This window comes from Phyllobates terribilis, unplaced genomic scaffold (genome assembly GCF_046119375.1).
Source record: "Phyllobates terribilis strain yellow unplaced genomic scaffold, ASM4611937v1 Scaffold_1__5_contigs__length_1240528914, whole genome shotgun sequence".
Taxonomy (NCBI): domain Eukaryota; kingdom Metazoa; phylum Chordata; class Amphibia; order Anura; family Dendrobatidae; genus Phyllobates; species Phyllobates terribilis.
Genome location: NW_027362761.1, coordinates 178,971,165 through 178,993,831, shown reverse-complemented (window position 1 = coordinate 178,993,831; position 22,667 = coordinate 178,971,165). Strand labels below are relative to the sequence as shown.

Below are 22,667 nucleotides of genomic sequence, written 5' to 3'. Positions count from 1 at the left end.
CGTCCTGTATCTCGCCATCTACGGGCTCCTCAATCGCCCCCTCAACTGCCTCTTCCTGTGCCGCTGAATCTTCCTCCAGGCACCGCAGAAGCCAGTCCCGACCTCCCCCAGCGCTCGCCTTCTCCAGCAGCCGGCTCAGGAGCTCCTCCATCCCGTCTTCAGACTTCTTCAGCTCTTGAGGTAAAACTGACCCCTCCTGACAGGAGCCGTCACCTTATATAGGCATATGCCCCCACTCTCCCCCCCTTACAGAACCATCAGCTGTTCCCCATTTCCCGCTCAAAAACCAGTTAAGGCCAGATTTGTACCACTTCTGAAAGTTCCCAGTAATATTGTCAGTTACCTCATAACCTGACTTGACCATGTAATACATTAGGGGCTTATTCCCTCATGATGTCCCCATTTAAGGCAATGTGGCCATCTCATTCTCCAGCAGGACTTGGCACCTGTCCACACTGCCAAAAGTACCAATACCTGGTTTAAAAACAACAGTATCGCTGTGCTTGATTGGCCAGCAAACTCGCCTGACCTTAACCCCATAGAGAATCTATGGGGTATTGTCAAGAGGAAGATGAGAGATACCAGACCCAACAATGCAGACGAGCTGAAGGCTGCTATCAAAGCAACCTGGGCTTCCATAACACCTCAGCAGTGCCACAGGCTGATCGCCTCCATGCCACGCCGCATTGATGCAGTAATTGATGCAAAAGGAGCCCCGACCAAGTATTGAGTGCATTTACTGAACATACATTTCAGTAGGCCAACATTTAAAATTTTAAAATAATTTTTCAAGCTGTTGTTATAAAGTATTGTAATTTACTGAGATAATGACTTTTGTGTTTTCATTGGCTGTAAGCCATAATCATCAACATTAACCCAAATAAACACTTGAAATAGATTACTCTGTTTGTAATGACTCTATATAATATATGAGTTTCACTTTTTGTATTGAACAACTGAAATAAATTAACTTTTTGATGATATTCTAATTTAGTGAGAAGCACTTGTAAGTCTATGAGTCTGTGAAAATCAATGACAACACACATTGTCATGTGCAATGCTTGTGTTGCTGATTTCTAACATTGTCAGGATCTCTGTTGATTTGCGTATAAGAAATCATTCAAGTTTCATTCAGAAAACTTGGACAATTTTTCAAATTTTCATCTGATTTTCATCCATGTGCCATCCATTTGTCTGTTTTTCAGGTCTATATGACAATCGTGTGATGTCCGTGTGCGATCCGTTTTCATACATTTGTACTAAGAAAAGTACTTGATCAAATACTGTGTGCTATATTTACAAAAGTAATGTATCTGTAAAAATCTAATGCTATTCGGATATTTCGTGTGCAATTGGACTTTTTGTATGCACTAGTAGACTTGAACTGGTGAGTCTCATCCGAGACTCAGATGAAAGTAGTGCAGGCTGTGATTTTTTTCCTACAGTCCTCTGAATAGCCCTATTAAATAACATGGGTCAGTGTGCTATCCAATTAAAAATATGACATCACACGTGTGATTTTTCCACTCTACAGGGTCCTTGATGGATAGGAGAAACTTTGCAATTTTTTTTTCATACGAGAAAATCACTGATGAAACACTGATGACAAAAACTGAAACGCAGAACAAATACTGATGGAAATCACACTAAAACACTGATGAAAATTGGACCTTTTTTTCTACGAGAAAAGTCACTGAGGTCTTAATAAGGCCTTAAAGGGGTTGTCCAGTCAAAAGTGATAAGTCTGCAGTCACTGTCGCGGGTGTGTAAGAAGTGACAGACAGTCACCCTGCAGTTGGTTGCAGGAGATCTCTTCGTTTGGCATTACAGACAACTTCTTAAAACCTGTCTCTCTAGGACCCAGCGGCTACCTTTCTCTGTCTAATTAACACCCTGGCCTGGGTGTATAAATACCTGCTGTATGCCAGAGGTATTCATTACTCCTTGTGAAGGCTTGAGCAAGAGCAGTACCTCTTCCTCTCTGGTGCTAGAGGATGTGTGTGCATTTGTCTGGAGTCGACTAAAGCTAAGCTATTTCCCCTTGTCTGTTCCCCCTTGTTGCCTTTATTGTTCAGTGGGGATCGACTAGTGCTCATCTCCTCCCTTCCCTAGCCAGGGCCATGCGCCAGCGAAAGACAGGGCGAGGTACGCGTTTGGCGATTGGTGAAAAACCAATATAGGGACGTTAGTGGAGACAGGATAATATTAGATCAGCCTAGGAGGTCTCCACTCCCCCCTTTCCCTAGAGCCTGGGTTCCCTTTCCCTCATCCCTTAGTCTCTCCTACACCTTGCGTGACAGTCACTCTGTGTAACTGCAGACTTATGAATCCCCCCAGCACAGGCACTGTGCGCTGCAAGGATTCGCCAGTATGAGACCTGTTAACGAAGGGTATGTATGTGTTATACATACCCCTGGCCAGTGGGTGTGACCTCGCTCTCCATAAACTTGTATTGAGCAAGGCCACGCCTTGTAGTCGAACGCTTCCAATGGCCATCGGCATCACTAGATGGGACGTGGCCTTGCTCCATACAAGTGAATAGAGAATGGCGGGGCTGAATGGCTGGGGGTATGTATAGCCTATACATAGCCTCCGGTCCCGGGTCTCATACTGGCGAATCCCCGCAGCGCACAGTGCCTGCACTGGGGTGATTTATAAGTCTGTAGTCACACACAGTGACTGCAGACTTATCACTTTTGACCGGACAACCCCTTTAAGCAAATTACTTTGAATGCCCTTTACTTGTAAATAGATGATTTTGCTCTGTCACTCCTTTCTTTTGTGCCCTTGTGACAGGACACAGAGAAGATTAGATTAGATTAAGTGAGCCAGGGGTGCACATATCGTTGGTGCAACCTGTTTATTTGTACAGGGGCCCAAGAGGTAAGGGGACCACTACCATCTCCAAAGCAGCAAATGGTTTATATCATAGACAGAATTATTTGACAGCAAAGGGCCCATATACTGTTCTTGCGTCTGCCACTGAAGTGAGCCATTTTATATTACCTCAAAGGATCATCATTTATCCATGGATTAAGAAGTGTAATTTTATTGTCATAGTATGTGAACCTGGATAAAATTCTTCATTCAAAGAAAAGATCTAAAATGAAATTCCAGATCTAATAATGGGGTCCTTACTTGCAGTGTCAGCCAGCACAATGGAAGCATCGGTATGTATTGTAGCAAAGTAACAAGATGTCGTTGTACCATTTCTCAGTGTTCTTCTCTTTAAAAAATAAAAATTAAAACCTTCATTAATACACAAATTAAGCACTATATTTTGCAATATAGCTTTTAACCTCTTTATGACGTATGACATATAAGTGCGTCATAGGTCGCCTCCCCCTGTTTGGTGCGGGCTCTGGCAATGAGCCTGCACCTTTTAAGGCACTCGACAGCTGATTTCATCAGCTGACATGTGCCCCTAACAGCCGCGGGTGAAATTGTGATCCACCCGCGGCTGTTAACATGTTAAAAAAACGCTGTCAATCTCTGAAGGGTTGGCATGACAACCCGGGGTCTGCACGAGACCCCTGTGGTTGTCATGGTTGTCACTGCCGAACTGCTGTGAGAACTGCCCAGTGGCCGGCGCTCATAGCAGATGAGCATTTTTGTTACACACAGCAGGGCTGAAGCCCTGCTATGTGTAACATAAGTGAGCAGTCTCCCATGGAGACTATTGAAACATGTACAATTCACAATAAAACAATAAAAAAAAATAAAAAATACACGTATTTGATATCGCCGCCTTCAGAATCGCCCGATCTATCAATATATAAAAAGAATTGATCTGATCGGTAAACGCCATAAGAAGAGAAAAAAATCAAAACCCCATGGTTACGGTTTTTTGGTCGCTGCAACATTGCAATAAAATACTATCACAGGCGATCAAAACATCGCATCCACCCCAAAATGGTATCAATGAAAACATTAGCTCGGCACACAAAAAATAAGCCCTCTTCCGGCCCCAGATCCCGAAACATTTTTTTTTATATATTTTGGATTTTTTTTCACCATATAAATAAAAAAGAACCTATAGATGTTTGGTATCGACAAACTCGTAATGACCTGGAGAACTATAACGGCAGGTCAGTTTTAGCATTTATTGAACATGGTAAAAAAAAAAAACAATTGTGGAATTGTACTTTTTTTGCAATTTCACAGCACTTGGAATTTTTTTTCCCGTTTTCCAGTACACTATATGGTAAAATCAATAGTGGTATTCAAAAGTACAACTTGTTCCGCAAAAAAATATTGACGGAAAAATAAAAAAGTTATGGCTCTGGGAAGACAGAGAGCAAAAAACGAAAACGCAAAAACGGAGAAACCCAAGGTGGTGAAGGGGTTAAGCTACATTAGAGTCCCTGCTAGTAGTGATGAAAAAATGGACCGTATGTAATCAACAAAACTGTGAATCCATGGGTGAAATTTCTGAAGCAAAACAGAGCTGAGAAACCAAGATACGGAACAGAGAAAATTCATGACTTGTGCAAACCTACCACGACTGTGTCATACATGTTTCTGGCAATTTCTACATTCGAGTATGTATCTTCTGTTGGGAATGTAGTATGTTGCAACCACTCCAAAAGAGGCCTTTCCATTCCTGTTCCAATAAAGGCATACTGGGGTGCATGGATATGGGTGTCAATCATTCCTGGCATGAAGAACTCACTAAAATCAGAAAGCATGATACATTACTAAAATAAGGCCACATCCCTATTAATATGAATAGCTGACCATAAACTGACTCATATGGTCAGTAGGACATGATGTATTTATATCTTTTCTATGAGTAAAGAGAATTATTATTTAATTTAAAAAAATGATAACTTCCTATAAAGACTAACGTTTTTGATTAGGTTATAAGTATATTTGTTCTAAAGTCGTCACGACAGGAGAATATTAGGCAAGTTTTTTTTATACTACCCTTTTTCAGTATAATATGGGAAACAATGGCCCTGATAAATCAAGATTTGTGATTTTCATGCAGGTCTTGATGAGGGGGCATGCTGGAGTCAGATGCTCCTGGTTCATTAAGAGTTGCAAGCCTCTTAATGAATCGGGAGCACCTGAATAGTGTGCCTTGCCAAAAATCTTACTCCAGTTGCGGGAGTAAGATTTGTGGCGTAAGAAACGCCGCCGCTTGTCATGAATTTTATGAGTGGGGGTAGCCATGCCCTCATCCCAACCAAGTTCTGCCCACTTTGTTGGTACTGGTTTGAAAAATCCAAAAGTCATAAAATTTTAGTGCTGCCACTTGTTGCAAAAAAATGCTGCAACTTGATATTTAACCCAGAATTCTGACATAAAAGCTTTGATAACTTGAGCCCACAATCTCTGTCATGTGCAGTCTCTGCCTTGTGTGTCATGTACGTGTCATGATTCCTCCACTCAGTGTGTAGATGCAGTGACTGACAGTTCAGTCATCCAATCTAGTGCAGGGGCGTGCTGAGCTGTTGGTATTTTGATTTACAGCTCAGTCATCCAATCTAGTGCAGGGGCGGGCTGAGCTGTTGGTATTTTGATTTACAGCTCAGTCATCCAATCTAGTGCAGGGGCGGGCTGAGCTGTCGGTATTTTGTTTGACAGCTCAATCGTCCAATCTAGTGCAGGGGCGGGCTGAGCTGTCGGTATTTTGTTTGACAGCTCAATCGTCCAATCTAGTGCAGGGGCGGGCTGAGCTGTCGGTATTTTGTTTGACAGCTCAATCGTCCAATCTAGTGCAGGTGCGTGCTGAGCTGTCGGTATTTTGATTTACAGCTCAGTCGTCCAATCTAGTGCAGAGGCGGGCTGAGCTGTTGGTATTTTGATTGACAGCTCAGTCGTCCAATCTAGTGCAGGGGCGGGCTGAGCTGTTGGTATTTTGATTGACAGCTCAGTCGTCCAATCTAGTGCAGGGGCGTTCTGAGCTGTCGGTATTTTCATTGACAGATCAGCCATCCAATCTGAGACTGGGAGGTGCTGAGCTTCCTTCAGGTGTTCCCTGTTCCAAAGTGAATACCCAGCTAATTAGCTAAGCTGTCAGTCCCAGATCTTTGCCAGACATAGCATTTGCTTGTTGGTTTGCCTTGTATTCCTGTGCTCTGTTTGTTGATTTATTGCTGCCTGACCTTGGACCTCGTTCTGACTATCTGTTTGCCTAGCCTCTTTGTTCTGATCTGCTATCTTCCTGGTATTCTGACCTCTGACCATGACCTGACTTCACCTTTGTCTTCCCCCTTTAGCTTACTACATGCTCTCTCTTCCTGTTAACTGACATTTTTTAATGACATTTCGAATTGAGGAAAGGGCAACTTAAAAACACTTTGCTATCTTCCTATGGCCTTCTTCTGCTTTGTGGGCCTCCACTATTTTTATTTTCAGAGTGCTAGGCAGCTAGTTAGAAGAACCCATGGTTGCTGGTTTTTGGCACAAGGTTAAAGGAGATTGGATTTCTATAAAACTGGGAAATTTGCATCACCTGACCTTTCCTAACGATGATAGTAAACAAGCCATAACCCTAACGGGCTAATTAATATCTGAAACTTTGATCAAAGTAAAATCTCTAAGGGTGCCAAAACTTTTGCATCAGCCCATTTTCCTTTTTGCAATTTTTAAAATGTAAAAGATGAAAATATATACAGGTGCATCTCAGTAAATTAGAATATCATTAAAAACTCATCAACATTAACAGAAATAAACACTTGAAATAGATCACTCTGTTTGTAATGACTCTATATAATATAGGAGTTTCACTTTTTGTATTGAAGAACTGAAATAAATTAACTTTTTGATGATATTCTAATTTAGTGAGATGCACCTGTGTATATACATATTTTTTGTCTAAAATACAAAGGTAATGTGTCATCTTTAACTTTAGGCCTTATAGAGATCATTTAATCTACAACTTGCTTAACTGTTCACAATAACAGTAATTTTGACCAGGGGTGCCGAAACTTTTACTTGCCACTGTATATATATATATATATATATATATATATATATATATATATATATATATATATATTTATTTATATATTTATGTACAGACGTGAACAAAATATTTGGTACCGCTCGGTTAAAGTAAGAAAAACCTACAGTGGTCATTAAAGTAACTTGAAACTGACAAAAATAGTTTTCAATTTAAATTTACTAAACATCAGCTAATGAAAATCAGACATTGCTTTTGAATTGTGGTTCTACAGAAAAGCTTTTATGAAAATGACCTGAACAAAAATGATGGTACCCTTAATGTAATAGGATATCTGTAGCTCTCAATGAGACTTCTGCACCTGTCCTCAGGTATTTTGCCCCACTCCTCGTGAGCAATCTGCTCCTGCTGTCTCAGGTGTGAAGGTGCCTTCTCCAGACGGCATGTTTAAGCTCATTCAACAGTTGTTCAATACGTTTTAGAACGGGATACCTAGAAGACCACTTCCTAGTATTCCAATACTTTTCTCTTAGCCATTCTTGGATGTTCTTAGCTGTATTTTGGGTTATTATCCTGTCAGAGGACTCTTGACCTGCAACTCAAGCCAAGCTTTCTGACAGTGGGCAGCACAATATGCTCCACACTGCATTGATAGTATTGATATTTCATTTTACCCTGTACAGATTTAATGCACCCTGTGCCAGATGAAGCAGAGCAGCCTCAAAACATAACCAAGCCTCCTCCATGTTTCGCAGTAAGTACAATGTTCTTTTCTTTGTATGCTTAATTTCTACATCTGCGAACATAGAGCTGATTTGACTTGCCAAAAAGCTTCAGTTTTGTCTCATCTGTCCCAAGGACATTCTCCCAGAAGCTTTGTGACTTGTCAATATGCATTTTGGCAAATTCCAGTGTTGCTTTCAGTGGTGTCTTTCTTGGTTGTCTTCCATGAAGTCCAATTTGACCAAGACAGTAACTAATTTTTCAATCTGACACAGATGTACCTGGAAGTTATTTTGGGCTCTTTTGTTACCATTAGTATTATGCGTCTCTTCAATTTGTCATCAATTTTACTCTTGTGGCCACTTCCAGGGAGGATGACTGCAGAACTTTAGACCTTAAACTTCTGAATAACATATGCAACTGTAGTAACAGGAACATCAAGCTGTTGGGAGATGGTCTTATAGCCTTTACCTTTTAATATGTTTATCTACAATTTTCTTTTTAATCTCCTGAGACAACTGTCTCCTTAGTTCTCTTTGGTCCATGTTCAGTGTGGTACACACCATGATACTAAACAGCACAGTGACTACTTTGCTCCCTTTAAATAGGCAGACTGACTACACATTTGTAGACTCCTTCGATGCTAATTACAGGATACACCTTATTTGACATGTCCCTATGATCACATTATTTTCAACCTTGTCTAGGGGGTATCATCATTTTGTCCACGCCATTTTCATTCGTTTTTTACATTTTTCTGTTGAATCACAATTCATGATTTTCATTAGTTGATATTCAGTAAATTTAAACTGAAAATTACTATTGTCAGTTTCAAATGATTTTTCTTACTTTAACAGAAGGATACCAACAATTTTGCCCACATCTATTGGTGCCACAGAATTGGAGGATGGCTCACGTGGTACTGATATTTAAGAAAGGTAAGAAGGTAGATCCAGACAACTACTGTCCTGTATATCTGGCATCAGTAGTGTGCAAAGTTTTTGAGGGAATTATAAGAGATGACCTGCAGAGATATATTGGAGAGAATAATATAATAAATGATAATCAGCACGGATTCATGAAAAATAGGTTGTGTTTAACCAACATGTTGGGTTTCTATGAGGAGGAAAGTACAAATTAGGATGTTGGTAATGCAGCTGATGTGATTTATCTGGACATTGCATTTGATACTGTACCACATAGCAGCCTTACACTGAAGCTACAGAAGCAAGGACTGGGGGAAACTATATACAGATGGGTATGGAATTGGCTAAATGACAGGAACCAAAAAGTTGTCATAAATGGTAAGTTCTCTAAATAGGATATAGTCAGCAGCAGGGTACCGCAGGAATCTGTGCTAGGACCAATTCTTTTTAACCTCTTTATTAATGACCTTGTGGATGGGATTGAGAGTAAAGTGTCAGTCTTTGCTGATGACACCAAACTATGTAGGATATTAAAATCTGACTTTGACTCTACAATATTGCAAAACAATCTGGATGAGATGACTGAATGGGCAAACACTTGGCAGATGAAGTTTAATGTAGATAAATGTAGAGTAATGCAACTAGGACGGAGTAATCCTATTGCTGCATATATATTAAATGGGAGTATACTCGGGACTAGAGAACAGAAGGACTTCGGTATTCTGGTTACAAGTAAGCTGAGCAGCAGTACTCAATATCAAGCAGCAGCTGAAAAAGCAAACACGATTTTAGGGTGTATAAAAAGAGAAATAAAATCCCGCGATCCCAAAGTACTGTTACCCCTTTATAAATCACTGGTGAGGCCACATCTGGAATATGGGATCCAGTTTTGGGCTCCACATTTTAAAAAGAATATTCAGAAGTTAGAGTCAGTTGAAAGGTGGGCAACTAGATTATTACAAGGGATGGAAGGCCTGTCATATGATGAGAGGTTGAAAAAGTTGAGCTTGTTTATCTTAGAAAAAAGATGCCTCATAGGAGATCTCATTTACATGTATAAATATATGTGTGGTCAGTACAAAGGACTAGCACATAACTTATGTCTTCCAAAGACCATACTAAGGACTAAGGGGCACTCATTACAGGTGGAAAAAAGGCGATTCCGGCACCTAAACAGGAAAGGGTTCTTTACAGTCAGAGTAGTTGGGCTGTAGAATGCCGACCACAAGAGGTGGTAATGCCAGACACTATACCAGCATTTAAAACAGGGTTGGATGATTTCCTCAATACACATAACATTGTGGTTTATAGTTAATTTAGTGAACAAATTTACAATTGGTGGAGGAAGGTTGAACTTGATGGACCTAGGTCTTTTTTCAACCTATGTAACTATGTATTTTTATATATACAGTTTGTTACAGAAGTATTTGAAGAGTGGCTCAATCTTTGTGATTTGGGCTCTGCATGCCACTATTTTGCATTTGAAATTAAACAACTGAGATGCAATTGAAGCGTAGACTTTCAGGATTAATTAAAGGGGTTGAACAAAAATGTTCTGTGAAATTTTTAGAAATTACAATCAGTTTTTATAAAGCCTCTTCATTTCAGGGTGTGAAAACACAATATCTTCCATGGGCATAATACTACTCAGACAACACGGGGGGGGGGGTTAAAACAGTGTGGCAATACTTTATTGAACCACCAAACATATAACATATAGAACAGTCCCAGCAAATACCCCAAATGGTGCAAAATTACACAGTCTCACCCTTCCACTGGCCCGCCGGGAATAGAGCAACTGAAACTTGGGAATTTCCAGGGCCAACTACCTCAACCAGTGGCACCCTGCTTTGGGTAGACACCCACAGAGAGGGGGTAGCGGCAAGCTTAAGAAGCTGACAGTCCACTGAGGTACAAAGACAGGAGACCCGAGGGTCTCACCCTGTCTTCTCTGAACATATCCATGGAACCAGGTGACTGGATGGTCCCAACCTGGCTTTCTCAGAGCATATCTCTGGGTCCCAGGTGACTGGAGGGTCCCACCTGGTAACCCCAAACAGCATATTCATGGGGCTAGGTGACCGAATGGTCCCACCCTGGGTTCTCAGAACATATTCATGAGATCATGTTACAGGTTACCGGAGGGTCATAATCCTGGCTACCCCAAACGTCTTCATAGGGTCAGTGATGGTCAATGGAGCAGATCTGTATCCTTACAGCTGGGGCTGGGGTCCCCTAAGCTGGCATCCTGTAAAATCAAATCTGTATCCCTCTTGATGGAGCCATGTGTCCTAGCTGCTGTTCTGAAGTGTCTCTCTGATTCTCAGAGTCTCTCTTGGCTGTCATTTTGTAAAAGTGTTTCTCATCATTCAAGGGCAGGGAGGTGGCAAGGGCTCATGTCTCATTGTTTGAGCATTTAATTAATTTGCATAGTTTGGCTTCCATTACTGTGCAGATCAACAAGCTAGCTGGCCTGGTTCAATATGTAATTAGCATATTAGCAATCAGCATTGTTCAATGACCCTGTGCAAAGATAACAGTACAATAAACTGTAGGAGCTGATATAAGATGTAAATAACAGCTATTCATCAATTAACAAATATCAACTCAACCTACAAGAGAAGTCAACATTCAGACTTATGACAAAAGTCCATGTTTCTTGTCCCACCCAAAGAAAGAAACACATAAATTCAAAAGTCAACATAAAAATAATACTGTATTTCTGGCCTACTGAATTTAGACGTCTGGATAATTAAGATTAAAACCTGTGTCATCACACGGGATCAAAAGTAATTGGACAAATTAACTTTACCATAAATAAAATGTTAATTTTTAATACTTTGTAGAGAATCCTTTGCAAGCAATGACTGCCTCAAGTCTGGAAGCCAAACACTGGGTTTCCTCCTTTGTGCTGCTTTGCCAGGCATTTACTGCAGCTGACTTCAATTGTTGATTGTGTGTGGGACTTTCTGCCTTAAAGGAAATCTGTCCACAGGTTTTTGCTATATAATTTGAGAGCAGCATAACATAGGGCAAAAAAGATTGATTCCAGGGATTTATCACTTACTGGGCTGCTTGATGTAGTTTTCATAGGATACCTGTTTTGTCTGCTTTGCAGTCAGAGCAGTAGGACTGTGGAATGCCCTACCACAAGAGGTAGTGATGGCAGACACTATAAGGCTATGTGCACACTGTGCGTTTTTGATGCATTTTCGCAGCGCTTTTTCCTTGCGGAAATGCACCAAAAACGGTAGGTAATGTGTCTGGGAGCTAATGCAATGACAATACTGATGTGCTGTGCACATGATCCGGAATTTTCCGCTCAGGATTGTTTTTGCATTTAAATCCGCAGCATGTCCATTCTTTGCAGCATTTCCCGCCCATTGACTTCAATTGAACTGCAGCAAACTTGCAGGTATAAATATATTTGCGAATTTTCTGCGGTTGTTTGCTGCGTGTTTGACTGACTCAATTCAAGTCAAAGGGTCAAATACGCTGCAAAAACACACAAAGAATGGTACCTGGGCCGGGGAAGAAGACTTCTTCTCCCACCATCTGACCGGCACTCCTTCTGATAACAGCGAGAGCGGCGCAGCTGAGGGGAGTAGTAGTCTCCTCAGTCAAACCAGCATCTGTGTGCGGGGTGTAAAAAAAAAAGTAAAAATCTATATTGAAATAAAAAAACACTTTATTCTCACCTGTCTGGCATCCTCCCGATGTCTCCGGTGACCCGATCACCCAGCGGCTGGCGGTACACTGACGGGAGCGCGCACGCTCCCGGCAGTGTACATCGCTGCGCTGCCGGGACTGAGTTCACCGGAGTTCATCAGCTGGAGATCAGCTGAGAGCTCCGGGACCTCACTTTACGGCACTGGTGCTGCGTGGGAATTTTCCCACTAATTTTCCCACCAACACTGATGCAATATATGAGGTCACAAGAGCTGATCAGCTGATCTCCAGCTGATGAACTCAAGTGACCTCACTCCTGCAGCACAGCACTATACAGTGACAGGAGTGATTACTGTAGAAGTGACCCAGGTCGCCGTGGGACACTCGGATTACGTCATGAAGGCAGACAGGTGAGGGATATGGTTGTTTTTTATTTCTGTTTTTTTTACAGGAGACGAGAGATTCAGGGATTGGGAGAATAATAAAAACAATTATTAAAACCATGTGTAATTTTATTTCAATAAAATACTTTATTCTGGCCATGTCTTTACTGAAAAAGCATCAAACGCCTTTAGTACGGGGTTAGTAATGGGGGCGTCTTCTAGACGCCTCTCCATTACTAACCTGGGCTTTATGTCAGCCACCAATACAAGGCTGTGTAAGAAAGACTTGGCACTCGCTTCTTCAAATAGACTGAATTATTTTATTGTTCATAGAAATTCCAGATTTAATAAAGATGTTTCGGTCAGTAAGACCTTCATCAGTCATCTGGGAGTTGATTACACTGCAGAACACAGCACTGAAAAGGTGTCTGCGGTATCCATCGCTCAGACAAGTGGCACTTGTTTGTTATCATAATTGCTAATACAAGACTGTCATGAACCCCAACCCTATTACCCCACTCACCACCACTACACGGCAGAGGGAAGAGCAGAGGCTAAGCACCAGATTTGGCGCATCTTATGGATGCTGAATAAAAAATTTCTATAACTAGTCTTGAGGAATAGAATAAGGTTAACATGTACCCTCAAAAAATAAAAAATCTATACTTTATTAGATAATTTTAAAATACGGACTGAAAAACAAATATCCAACTTAGAGGATACAAAAAGCCACATCTGGTCACTCAATTCTTATGCATTCTTATATAGTGAGATCAGAACTCATGGATCAAATGCTATGTCCAATCAATACAGATATAAATCTCACTACTGGCAGCAATGGATGTTGAGTGTCCTCAGGACAAAGTGATTAAGTGCAGAACAAGTGATATAGTGGAAAAAACACATAATAAACATATATAGATAAGTCTATACATCCCTATCCAAGCTAATCAGGCCCTATGATAAAGGCTATAAAATGTAGCCGCTCCTCGGCGGCTCTCCCTCTCTGGCCCTAGATGGCCCTACTACTACGCTGCATCACAGTTCGATGCAACTTCCTCAATTAGGGAAAGAAAATAGAATATAGAAAAATGAAGTCTTATCTCAGATGAACAACATGGATGCAATCATGGATGTAGATCCCATAAACAGCCTCAAAGGCAAGCCTCGACACATTTCCCCATTGACTGGTTTCTCAGGAGGCAAGAAGGATGTGTGGTAAATCCACAAAGATATGTTAGAGCCAGATCATACCTTCGTATTGAAGACACAGTGAGTTGTGATGAGGGCTGGGATGAATGATTCACCCTTCTCTGACATAGCCCATATATATACACAATACTCCTCCCAAACTCCTATTGCGTTATTGAAGTGGATTAGAAATACCTGGTATAACCTGCATAGGTAAAGATCCTACCCCATCAAAGTTCTGTCTGTATTAGCCTCCATGTTGCCTGCATTGTGCTCTCAGCATGCATTCCAGCTGCTGGAGCGCTGAACGTCCGGTTTCGCGACGTCACTTCCGGTGCGTGTCTCATATGCGTTCCACATGGTGGAACGCACAGGCACATATGGATTATGTCACTTATGGTCTGTGCATTCAAGGCACTTCACAAACAGGCGAACCACCCGATCTATCCTTGCGATTACACATATGCCAGTGAAATGGAGGGCAGAGAATTGACATGTATGGATGCAAACAGAGACAATGGAGGGCAGAGAATGGACATGTATGGATAAAAAACAGAGACCAAACTCCCAAAAGGACCCAATACCAAACAATCAGGCACATACCATATAGAGACAAGGGACCATACAAAATGCTACCTAAAGATGTACTGAAAAGAAGATAACATACAGACATCCAAAGAGATATAAGCACAGGATTGTTATCAAATAGAACATACTATGAGTCCCATCAGATACAGGATTTTGACGTATAATAAGCATGGAAGCATTCCGAATCTCTGGTACGAAAAATCAGTTTAAATATGGATTAACGAAACAAGAGATGGCAGAAGGCTAAAGATATAATATTAAAATATGATATGAGTGTCCAAAACATGGACAACTCATAGATCATGGCAGTTATATTAATTACAAACATGGTCACCATTCCCAGGATATAACGCAAACTTAGCTCAGTCCCTGTCTTACAAAGATGGGGTAAACGATAATTGTTCATTTAATCCCCTGGGTGATAGGCTTTGTAATCTAAAAATCCATTCACTTTCTTTTTTAAGTATTTGTTTATTGTGGTCACCTTTCCTTATATTGCAACTAACTACCTCTATCACATTGAACGAAATATCTTTGCTATTACTATGGTGGACCCCATTGATGTGTTTAGCTAGGGGGGTATCTCTTTTATGGCGTATGTCGCCCAGATGCTCCCCCCACCCTCTGTCTGAATTCTCTTCTTGTTTTCCCTACATAATCAAATGGGCACCTACATGTGGCTTTATAGACCAATCCCTCAGTTTTGCAGTTGGAAAAATCTCACAAGAAAAAGATCCTTCCCGTATGAGCACTTTTAAAAGATTTTCCGGGGGTCATCCAGTCATACATTTTGCAATCATTACACCTGAAGAAGCCACAGATTTTTCTGTCCAACCATGTAGCACCCCTGTTTGGTTTTTGATAAAAACTATGGACAATCTGATCTCTAATTGACCGTCCTTTTCTAAAAGTGACACTCGGGGATTCCGAAATACTACCCCATAGATCAGGGTCTGTTAGCAAAATGTTCCAACGTTTCCTAAGTATCTTAAATACTTGTTAATTTTTGTTGTCAAACGTGCCTATTAATCTGGTGACTCCACTATCTTTTTTGTCTCTTCCTTGCAGCAGAGACTCTCTCTTGCAGTTATCTGCAAAATCACATGCTTCCTGTAATAGATGTGCAGCATAACCCCTCTCTCTGAACCTCTGTTTGAGATCAGAGGATTGTCTATAGAAATCTGTGATCTCGGAGCAGTTTCTTCGGATAGGTATACCTTTTTTAAGACCAACAGGGTGGTGACTATCAAACCTTAAAAGGCTGTTTGAAGCTGTGGGTTTTCAATGTGTAACTGTTTTTAAGAATTCCTTCCCATCCTTCATCACCACCAGATCCAAAAAAGGTAACATAGTCTGATTTGATTCTGAAGTAAACTTCAGTGCCACCTCATTGTTGGTAATGCTCATCACAAAATCCATAAGTCCTCCACTTGTACCATTCCATAAAACAAGATATCATCTATGAATCTGACCCACAACATGATCTTATTGTGCCACCATTTTACTTCCTCTCCAAAAATGTGGGTTTCCTCCCACCAGCCCAGGAAGATGTTAGCATACGAGGGGGCACATGTTCTCCCCATCGCAGTACCCCTGAGCGGGTGGAAGTATTTCCCACTGAAGAGGAAGTAGTTGTGGGTCAGAACAAATTCAAGAAGATTGACGGTAAATTGACTAGGCTTATCACATTCAATAGCTCTAGATCTTAGATAATGGTCCGCTGCAAACATGCCCGCATCATGAAGTATATTGCTATACAAGGTTTCAATGTCTATTGATGCTAGAATGACATTAGTATCGACTGAAACACCTTCAAGTTTTTTCAAGAAATCAGTGCTGTCTTTGATGTATGAGGGAAGTGTAGAAACATACGGTCAGAGAATTCGGTCAATGTAAATACCACTACTTTGTGTGAGACTATCCGTTCCTGACACAATTGGGCTACCTTTTAGAGAGGAAAAACCTTTATGCACTTTGGGAAGAGTATAGAACGTTGGCATCAGGGGGAAGAGTGGAAGGAGGAAATAAAATTCATTTTTTGATATTAGTTTTTCTGTAAAAGCCACTTCCACAATTCTTGTGAGAGTTTCTTTATACTTAGTTAAGGGTTCACTGGGTAATATCTCATAAGTATCCTTGTCGCTTAAAATAGTATTGCACATAGTGAGGTACTGTTGGTGGTCCATTATGACCAAGTTATCATAATTGCCAATACAAGGCTGACATGAACCCAAACCCTATTACCCCACTCACCACCACTAGGGAAGAGCAGAGGCTAAGCACCAGATTTGGTGCATCTTATGGATGCACCATTTCTGGGACTATTGAGAGCTTATTATTATTAGCCGCGGAGGGGGCTAGTATCCATGGCCCCTTCCCTGGCTATTAATATCAGCCCGCAGCTGTCTGTTCAACCTTTTCTGGTTAGATTTTATAGGGGGACCCTACGTCAATTTTTTCTAGGATCCCCCTGTAATCTAGCCAGTAAAGGCTAACCAAACAGCTGTGTGTTGATATTAATAGCCAGGGAACATTTTTGGCTAATGGCCCCTTCCTCAGCTACTAATATCAGCTCGCAGCGACCGGCTTTCCCTCTGCTGGTTATGAAAATGATGCCGGAGTCCACACCATTTTTTTATATTAGGTTGTGTGCCCAAGATCCGGATGTAGCAGCACTTTGGACGCAGCATATTTTTGCTGAGTCCAAAATGCTAAATGTGGTAAATCCACATGTGTTCACTGAACCATGCGGACTTACCGTATTCAATACATTTTAGTGGTCAAATTTCTGTTGCGGAAACTAGCGACTTCGCAAGAGAATTTGACATGCAGCGGTCCTGACAGACGTGCCGCCTGTCAGTGTCCACGGGTGATCCGCAGCCTCAGATGCACGCATAGTGGAAATGGGATTTCTAGAAATCCCATCCACTTTGCTGTAACATCTGAACGCTGCGGGTTTGATGCTGCATAAATACGCAGCTTCAAACCTGCAGCGGCTCCTGATCGTGGCCACGTACCCAAACTCACCCGCAGCATGTCAATTTCTGTAACGGAGACAACAGTCTCCGTTGCAGATTTTGACCAATTTAAATGTCATTATATGCAGTTGATCCGCATGTATTGACAACAAAAGTGCGGCATTAGAACACAGCGTTTTGCTGTGTCCAAAGCGCTGCTGGTTGCTGATCGGGGGGGAGTAGCGACTAACGAAACAGCTGTGAGCTGTTATTAATAGCCAGGGAACATTTTTGCCTAATGGCAACTTCCTAGGCTAAAAATAGCAGCTCTCAGCTGCCCCAGAAATTACATGAATGGAAATGCTAATGAGATTGGGTTTATTGGATTAGCTGACATCTAGCCCTTTTGTTTAGTGATGACAAGGTGTCAATCAGACCCTTTCATTACTACACCTAAGTAAACTAAAGTAAAAAGTTAAATAAACACACACACAGAGTAAATACTTTATTTGAAATACAACAGACACATTCTTTAATCATTTAAATTAACCAATATACTCACCCCAGGTCTGACGGCAATCCAAGGGTTAAAGTGATGTCCCATGTTTCTTTTTTCAAATATCTTTATTTAGCTCCGAAAAGCATTCATTGATGTACAAAAATACATCAAAAACGCATTAAAAACTGAATTAAAAACTCACCAAAAATGCGTCAAAATGCTTAAAAATTGCGGCAAAACACTCGTTTTTTCTGCAGCGATTTTCCTGCTAATAGATGCAGAAACGCTGCAGGAATATCTGCAATCAAATCCTGAACGTGTGCACATAGCCTAACAGCTTTCAAAAAATGGCTGGACGATTTTGTCGATACACATAACATTGTGAGTTACAGTTAAATTAGACAAAATGTTACACCTATAGTAGTACATTTTGTACGGTAATAGTAATTACATAACTAGTATCATAATTAGGTCAAGAAGGAATTTTTCCCCGTGATGCAAATTGGCTGAATGTGTCCTGGGGTTTTTGCCTTCTTCTGGATCAACAGATTTAGGCATAGGGATTTTAGGGATACCACCATTAGAGTCATAAGGGTAATACAAAATATAAAACTAATAAAAAAATTATAAACGGGTTCATTTTTAATTGTGATAGTGCAGCAATAATAAAAATGGTAATAATACATTTGTGAGGCCTAGTCCCAGTAAGTTAGTAAGTTTGTGTAGTGTTAGTGAAGGGAGTACAATAGGGGGAGGAAGGTTGAACTGGATGGACCTAGGTCTTTATTCAACCTACGTTACTGTGTAACTGTGATAGCACTAATAAGAGAAGCAGCCAAAAGGCCCATAGTCGCTCTGGGGGAGCTGTAGAGATCCACAGCTCAGGTGGGAGAATCTGTCCACAGGACAACTATCAGTTGTATTCACCACAAATTTGGCCTTTATGGAAGAGTGGCAAAAAGATAAACAGTTTGAAAGCAAGCCCTAAGACATCCTGTTTGCTGTTGGCAAAAAGCTATGTAGGGGACACAGCTACCACGTGGAAGAAGGTGCTCTGGTTAGATGAGACCAAAGTAGAACTTTATTCCTTGGTGGAAAACTAATACTGCATACCTACCTGAAAACCCTGTCCCCACCATCAAACATGGTGGTGGACTCGGTGGGGATGTTTTTCATCAGTAGGAATCGCAAAACTGTTCAGAGTTGATGGAAAGATGTATGGATCTCAATATAAGGCAATCCTGTAGGAAAAACAGTTAGGGGCAGGAAATGACTTGAGACTGTGGCGTAGGTTCACCTTCCAGCAGGAAAACAACCCTGAACATACTGCCACATCTACAATGGAATGGTTTATCACAAATCATATTCATGTGTTTGAATGGCCCAGTCACAGTCCAGTCTTAAATCCCATTGTGAATCTGGGGCAAGACTTGAAAATTGCTGTTCACAGATGCTCTTCATCCAATCTCACTAACCTAGAGCTAGTTTGCAAAGAAGAATAGGAAAATAGCCACTAAATGTGCAAAGCTGGTAGAGACATAACCAAAAGACTTGCAGCAGTATTTGCTGCAAATGGTGGTCCTACAAAGTATAAGTCAGGTGGGCTGAATACAAATGCACATCACAATTTTCAGATTTATATTTTAAAATATTTAGAAAACCATGTATTCCTTCCTTTATTTATGTTATTTTGTGTTGGTATATCACATAAAATTATATAGAAATATATTTATAGATATATATATAGTAGGGATTCAAACAGTAGGGATTCATTCATGGCACCCCTCACCCCCAATCCTGTATGCATGGCACCCCTCACCTCCAATCCTGGTATGCATGGCACCACTCATCCCTATCCTGGCATGCATGGCATGCCTCTTCCCTATCCTGGTATGCATGGCACCCCTCACCCCCAATCTTGGTATGCATGGCACCCCTCACCCCAAATCCTATGCATGGCACCCCTCACCCCCAATCCTGGTATGCATGGCACCCCTCATCCCAATTCTGGCATGCATGGCACCCCTAATCCTGGTATGCATGGCTCCCTCATACCCAATCCTGGTATGCATGGTACCCCATCCCTCATCCCTATCCTGGTATGTATGGTACCCCTCATTCTGGTATGCATGGTACCCCTCATCCCTATCCTGGTATGTATGTCACCCCATCCCTCATCCTGGTATGCATGGTACTCCTCACCCTAATCCTGGTATACATGGTGCTCCTCATACCTATCCGGGTATGCATGGCCCCTCATCCAAATCCTGGTATGCATGGCCCCCCAGATCCCTATCCTGGTATGCATGGTACCCCTCATCCCCCAATCCAGGTATGTATGGTACCCCTCATCCCCCAATCCTGGTATGCATGGTACTCCTCAATCCTGGTATGCATGGCACCCCTTATACCCCAATCCTGGTATGCATGGCACCCCTCATCCCCAATCCTCGCATGCATGGCACCCCTCATTCCCAATCCTGGTATGCATGGCACCCCCCCATCCCCAATCCTGGTATGCATGGCACCCCCCATCCCCAATCCTGGTATGCATGGCACCCCTCATTTGAAATCTGGTATACATGACACCCCTCATCCCAATCCTGGTATGCATGGCACCTCATCTCTCAACCTGGTATGCATGCCACCCCTCATCCCAAATTTGATATGCATGGCACCCCTCATCCCAATCCTAGTATGTATGGCACCCCTCATCCCCCAATCCTGGTATGCATGGCACCCTCCATTCCCCAATCCTGGTATATATGGTACCCAATCCCTCATCCTGGTATGTATGGCTTTCTCATCCCCAATCCTGGTATGTATGGCCCCCTCATCCCTATCCTGGTATGCATGGCATTCCTCATCCCCCAATCCTGGTATGCATGGTACCCTCATCCCCCAATCCTGGTATGCATGGTACCCCTCATCCCCCAATCCTGGTATGCATGGTACCTCTCAATCCTGGTATGCATGGAACCCCTCACCCCCAATTGTGGTATGCATTGCATCCCTCATCCCCAATCCTGGTATGCATGGCACCCCTCATCCCCAATCCTCGTATGCATGGCACCCCTCATCCCCAATCCTGGTATGCATGGCACCCCCCCATCCCCAATCCTGGTATGCATGGCATCCCCCATCCCCAATCCTGGTATGCATGGCACCCCATCTCTCAACCTGGTATGCATGGCACCCCTTATCCCAAATTTGATATACATGGCACCCCTCATCCCAATCCTAGTATGTATGGCACTCCTCATCCCCCAATCCTGGTATGCATGGCACCCTCCATCCCCCAATCCTGGTATGTATGGTACCCAATCCCTCATCCTGGTATGCATGGCTTTTTCATCCCCAATCCTGGTATGTATGGCCCCCTCATCCCTATCCTGGTATGCATGGCACTCCTCATCCCCCAATACTGGTATGCATGGTACCCTCATCCCCCAATCCTGGTATGCATGGTACCCCTCATCCCCCAATCCTGGTATGCATGGTACCCCTCAATCCTGGTATGCATGGCACCCCTCACCCCCAATCGTGGTATGCATTGCATCCCTCATCCCCAATCCTGGTATGCATGGCACCCCTCATCCCTATCCTGGTATGCATAGCCCCTCATCCAAATCCTGGTATGCATGGCCCCCCCAGATCCCTATCCTGATATGCATGGTACCCCTTATCCCCCAATCCTGGTATGCATGGTACCCCTCATCCCCCAATCCTGGTATGCATGGTACCCCTCAATCCTGGTATGCATGGCACCCCTCATCCCCCAATCCTGGTATGTATGGCATCCCTCATCTCCAATCCTCGTATGCATGGCACCCCTCATCCCCAATCCTGGTATGCATGGCACCCCTCATCCCCAATCCTGGTATGCATGGCACCTCCCATCCCCAATCCTGGTATGCATGGCACCCCCCATCCCCAATCCAGGTATGCATGGCACCCCTCATTTCAAATCTGGTATACATGGCACCCCTCATCCCAATCCTGGTATGCATGGCACCCCATCTCTCATCCTGGTATGCATGGCACCCCTCAATGCCCCGTCTCATGCTGCACATACCACATCTGCATCTCTGGCTGCTGTGGGCATAAAAGGGGACAAACTTATGGTGTGGCCCCCATGCTCCCCTGACCTCAACCCCATTGACAACCTCTGGAGCATCATCAAAAGGAATGTCTATGATGGCGGGAGGCAGTTCACATCTAAGCAACAGCTCTGGGAGGGTATTCTGTCCTCATGCAAAACAATTGAAGCAGAAACCATCCAAAACAAATTCAATGGACGAGAGCGTTCAGAAGCTCCTTTCGAACAAGGGGTCCTATGTGCAAATGTTACATCACCTAGAATAAAGTTTTGAGTTGAAAACTGTTTGATTTCAGTTTGTAATAACCTGCTAATGCTTATAATTTCAAAAATGACCATTTTTTTGTTCTTTATTAAAATGAAAAGGTTGAAAACTCTGCTGTGCATAATAATTTGGAACATGCATTTTGAGTGCAGTTTGAGTGTTTTATTTTTTTATAAATATACTGTTATCATAGGCAGTGTGTACAAAAACCTTTCAATTGTAAAAAACGAGATTAATTTGCGCTGCCCTGTGGGCCAAAGTAATTAGATCTCAGGTGTTAGCAGGTATATAAAAGCAGTTGAATAACAACCTAAATAGATTGGTAAATTAAAATAACAATTTAATGGTAAATTTTAAACTTTACCATTAAATTGTTATTTTAATTTACCAATCTATTTAGGTTGTTATTCAGCCGCTTTTATATACCTGCTAACACCTGAGATCTAATTACTTTGGC

General features: G+C 42.1%; 1 protein-coding gene across 2 annotated transcripts in view; it reads right to left on the bottom strand.

The window, feature by feature from the left end:
- Positions 1 to 22,667, bottom strand: part of GDA (guanine deaminase) — a 136,802-nt gene that overhangs the window by 50,851 nt on the left and 63,284 nt on the right. For both annotated transcript variants that reach the window (XM_073670450.1, XM_073670429.1), the window contains exons 3-4: positions 4,500 to 4,671; positions 3,139 to 3,226 (exon numbers count right to left, since the gene is read on the bottom strand). In XM_073670450.1, coding sequence (XP_073526551.1) covers positions 3,139 to 3,226; positions 4,500 to 4,671 — 260 coding nt within the window. The remainder of the gene's footprint in view (positions 1 to 3,138; positions 3,227 to 4,499; positions 4,672 to 22,667) is intronic.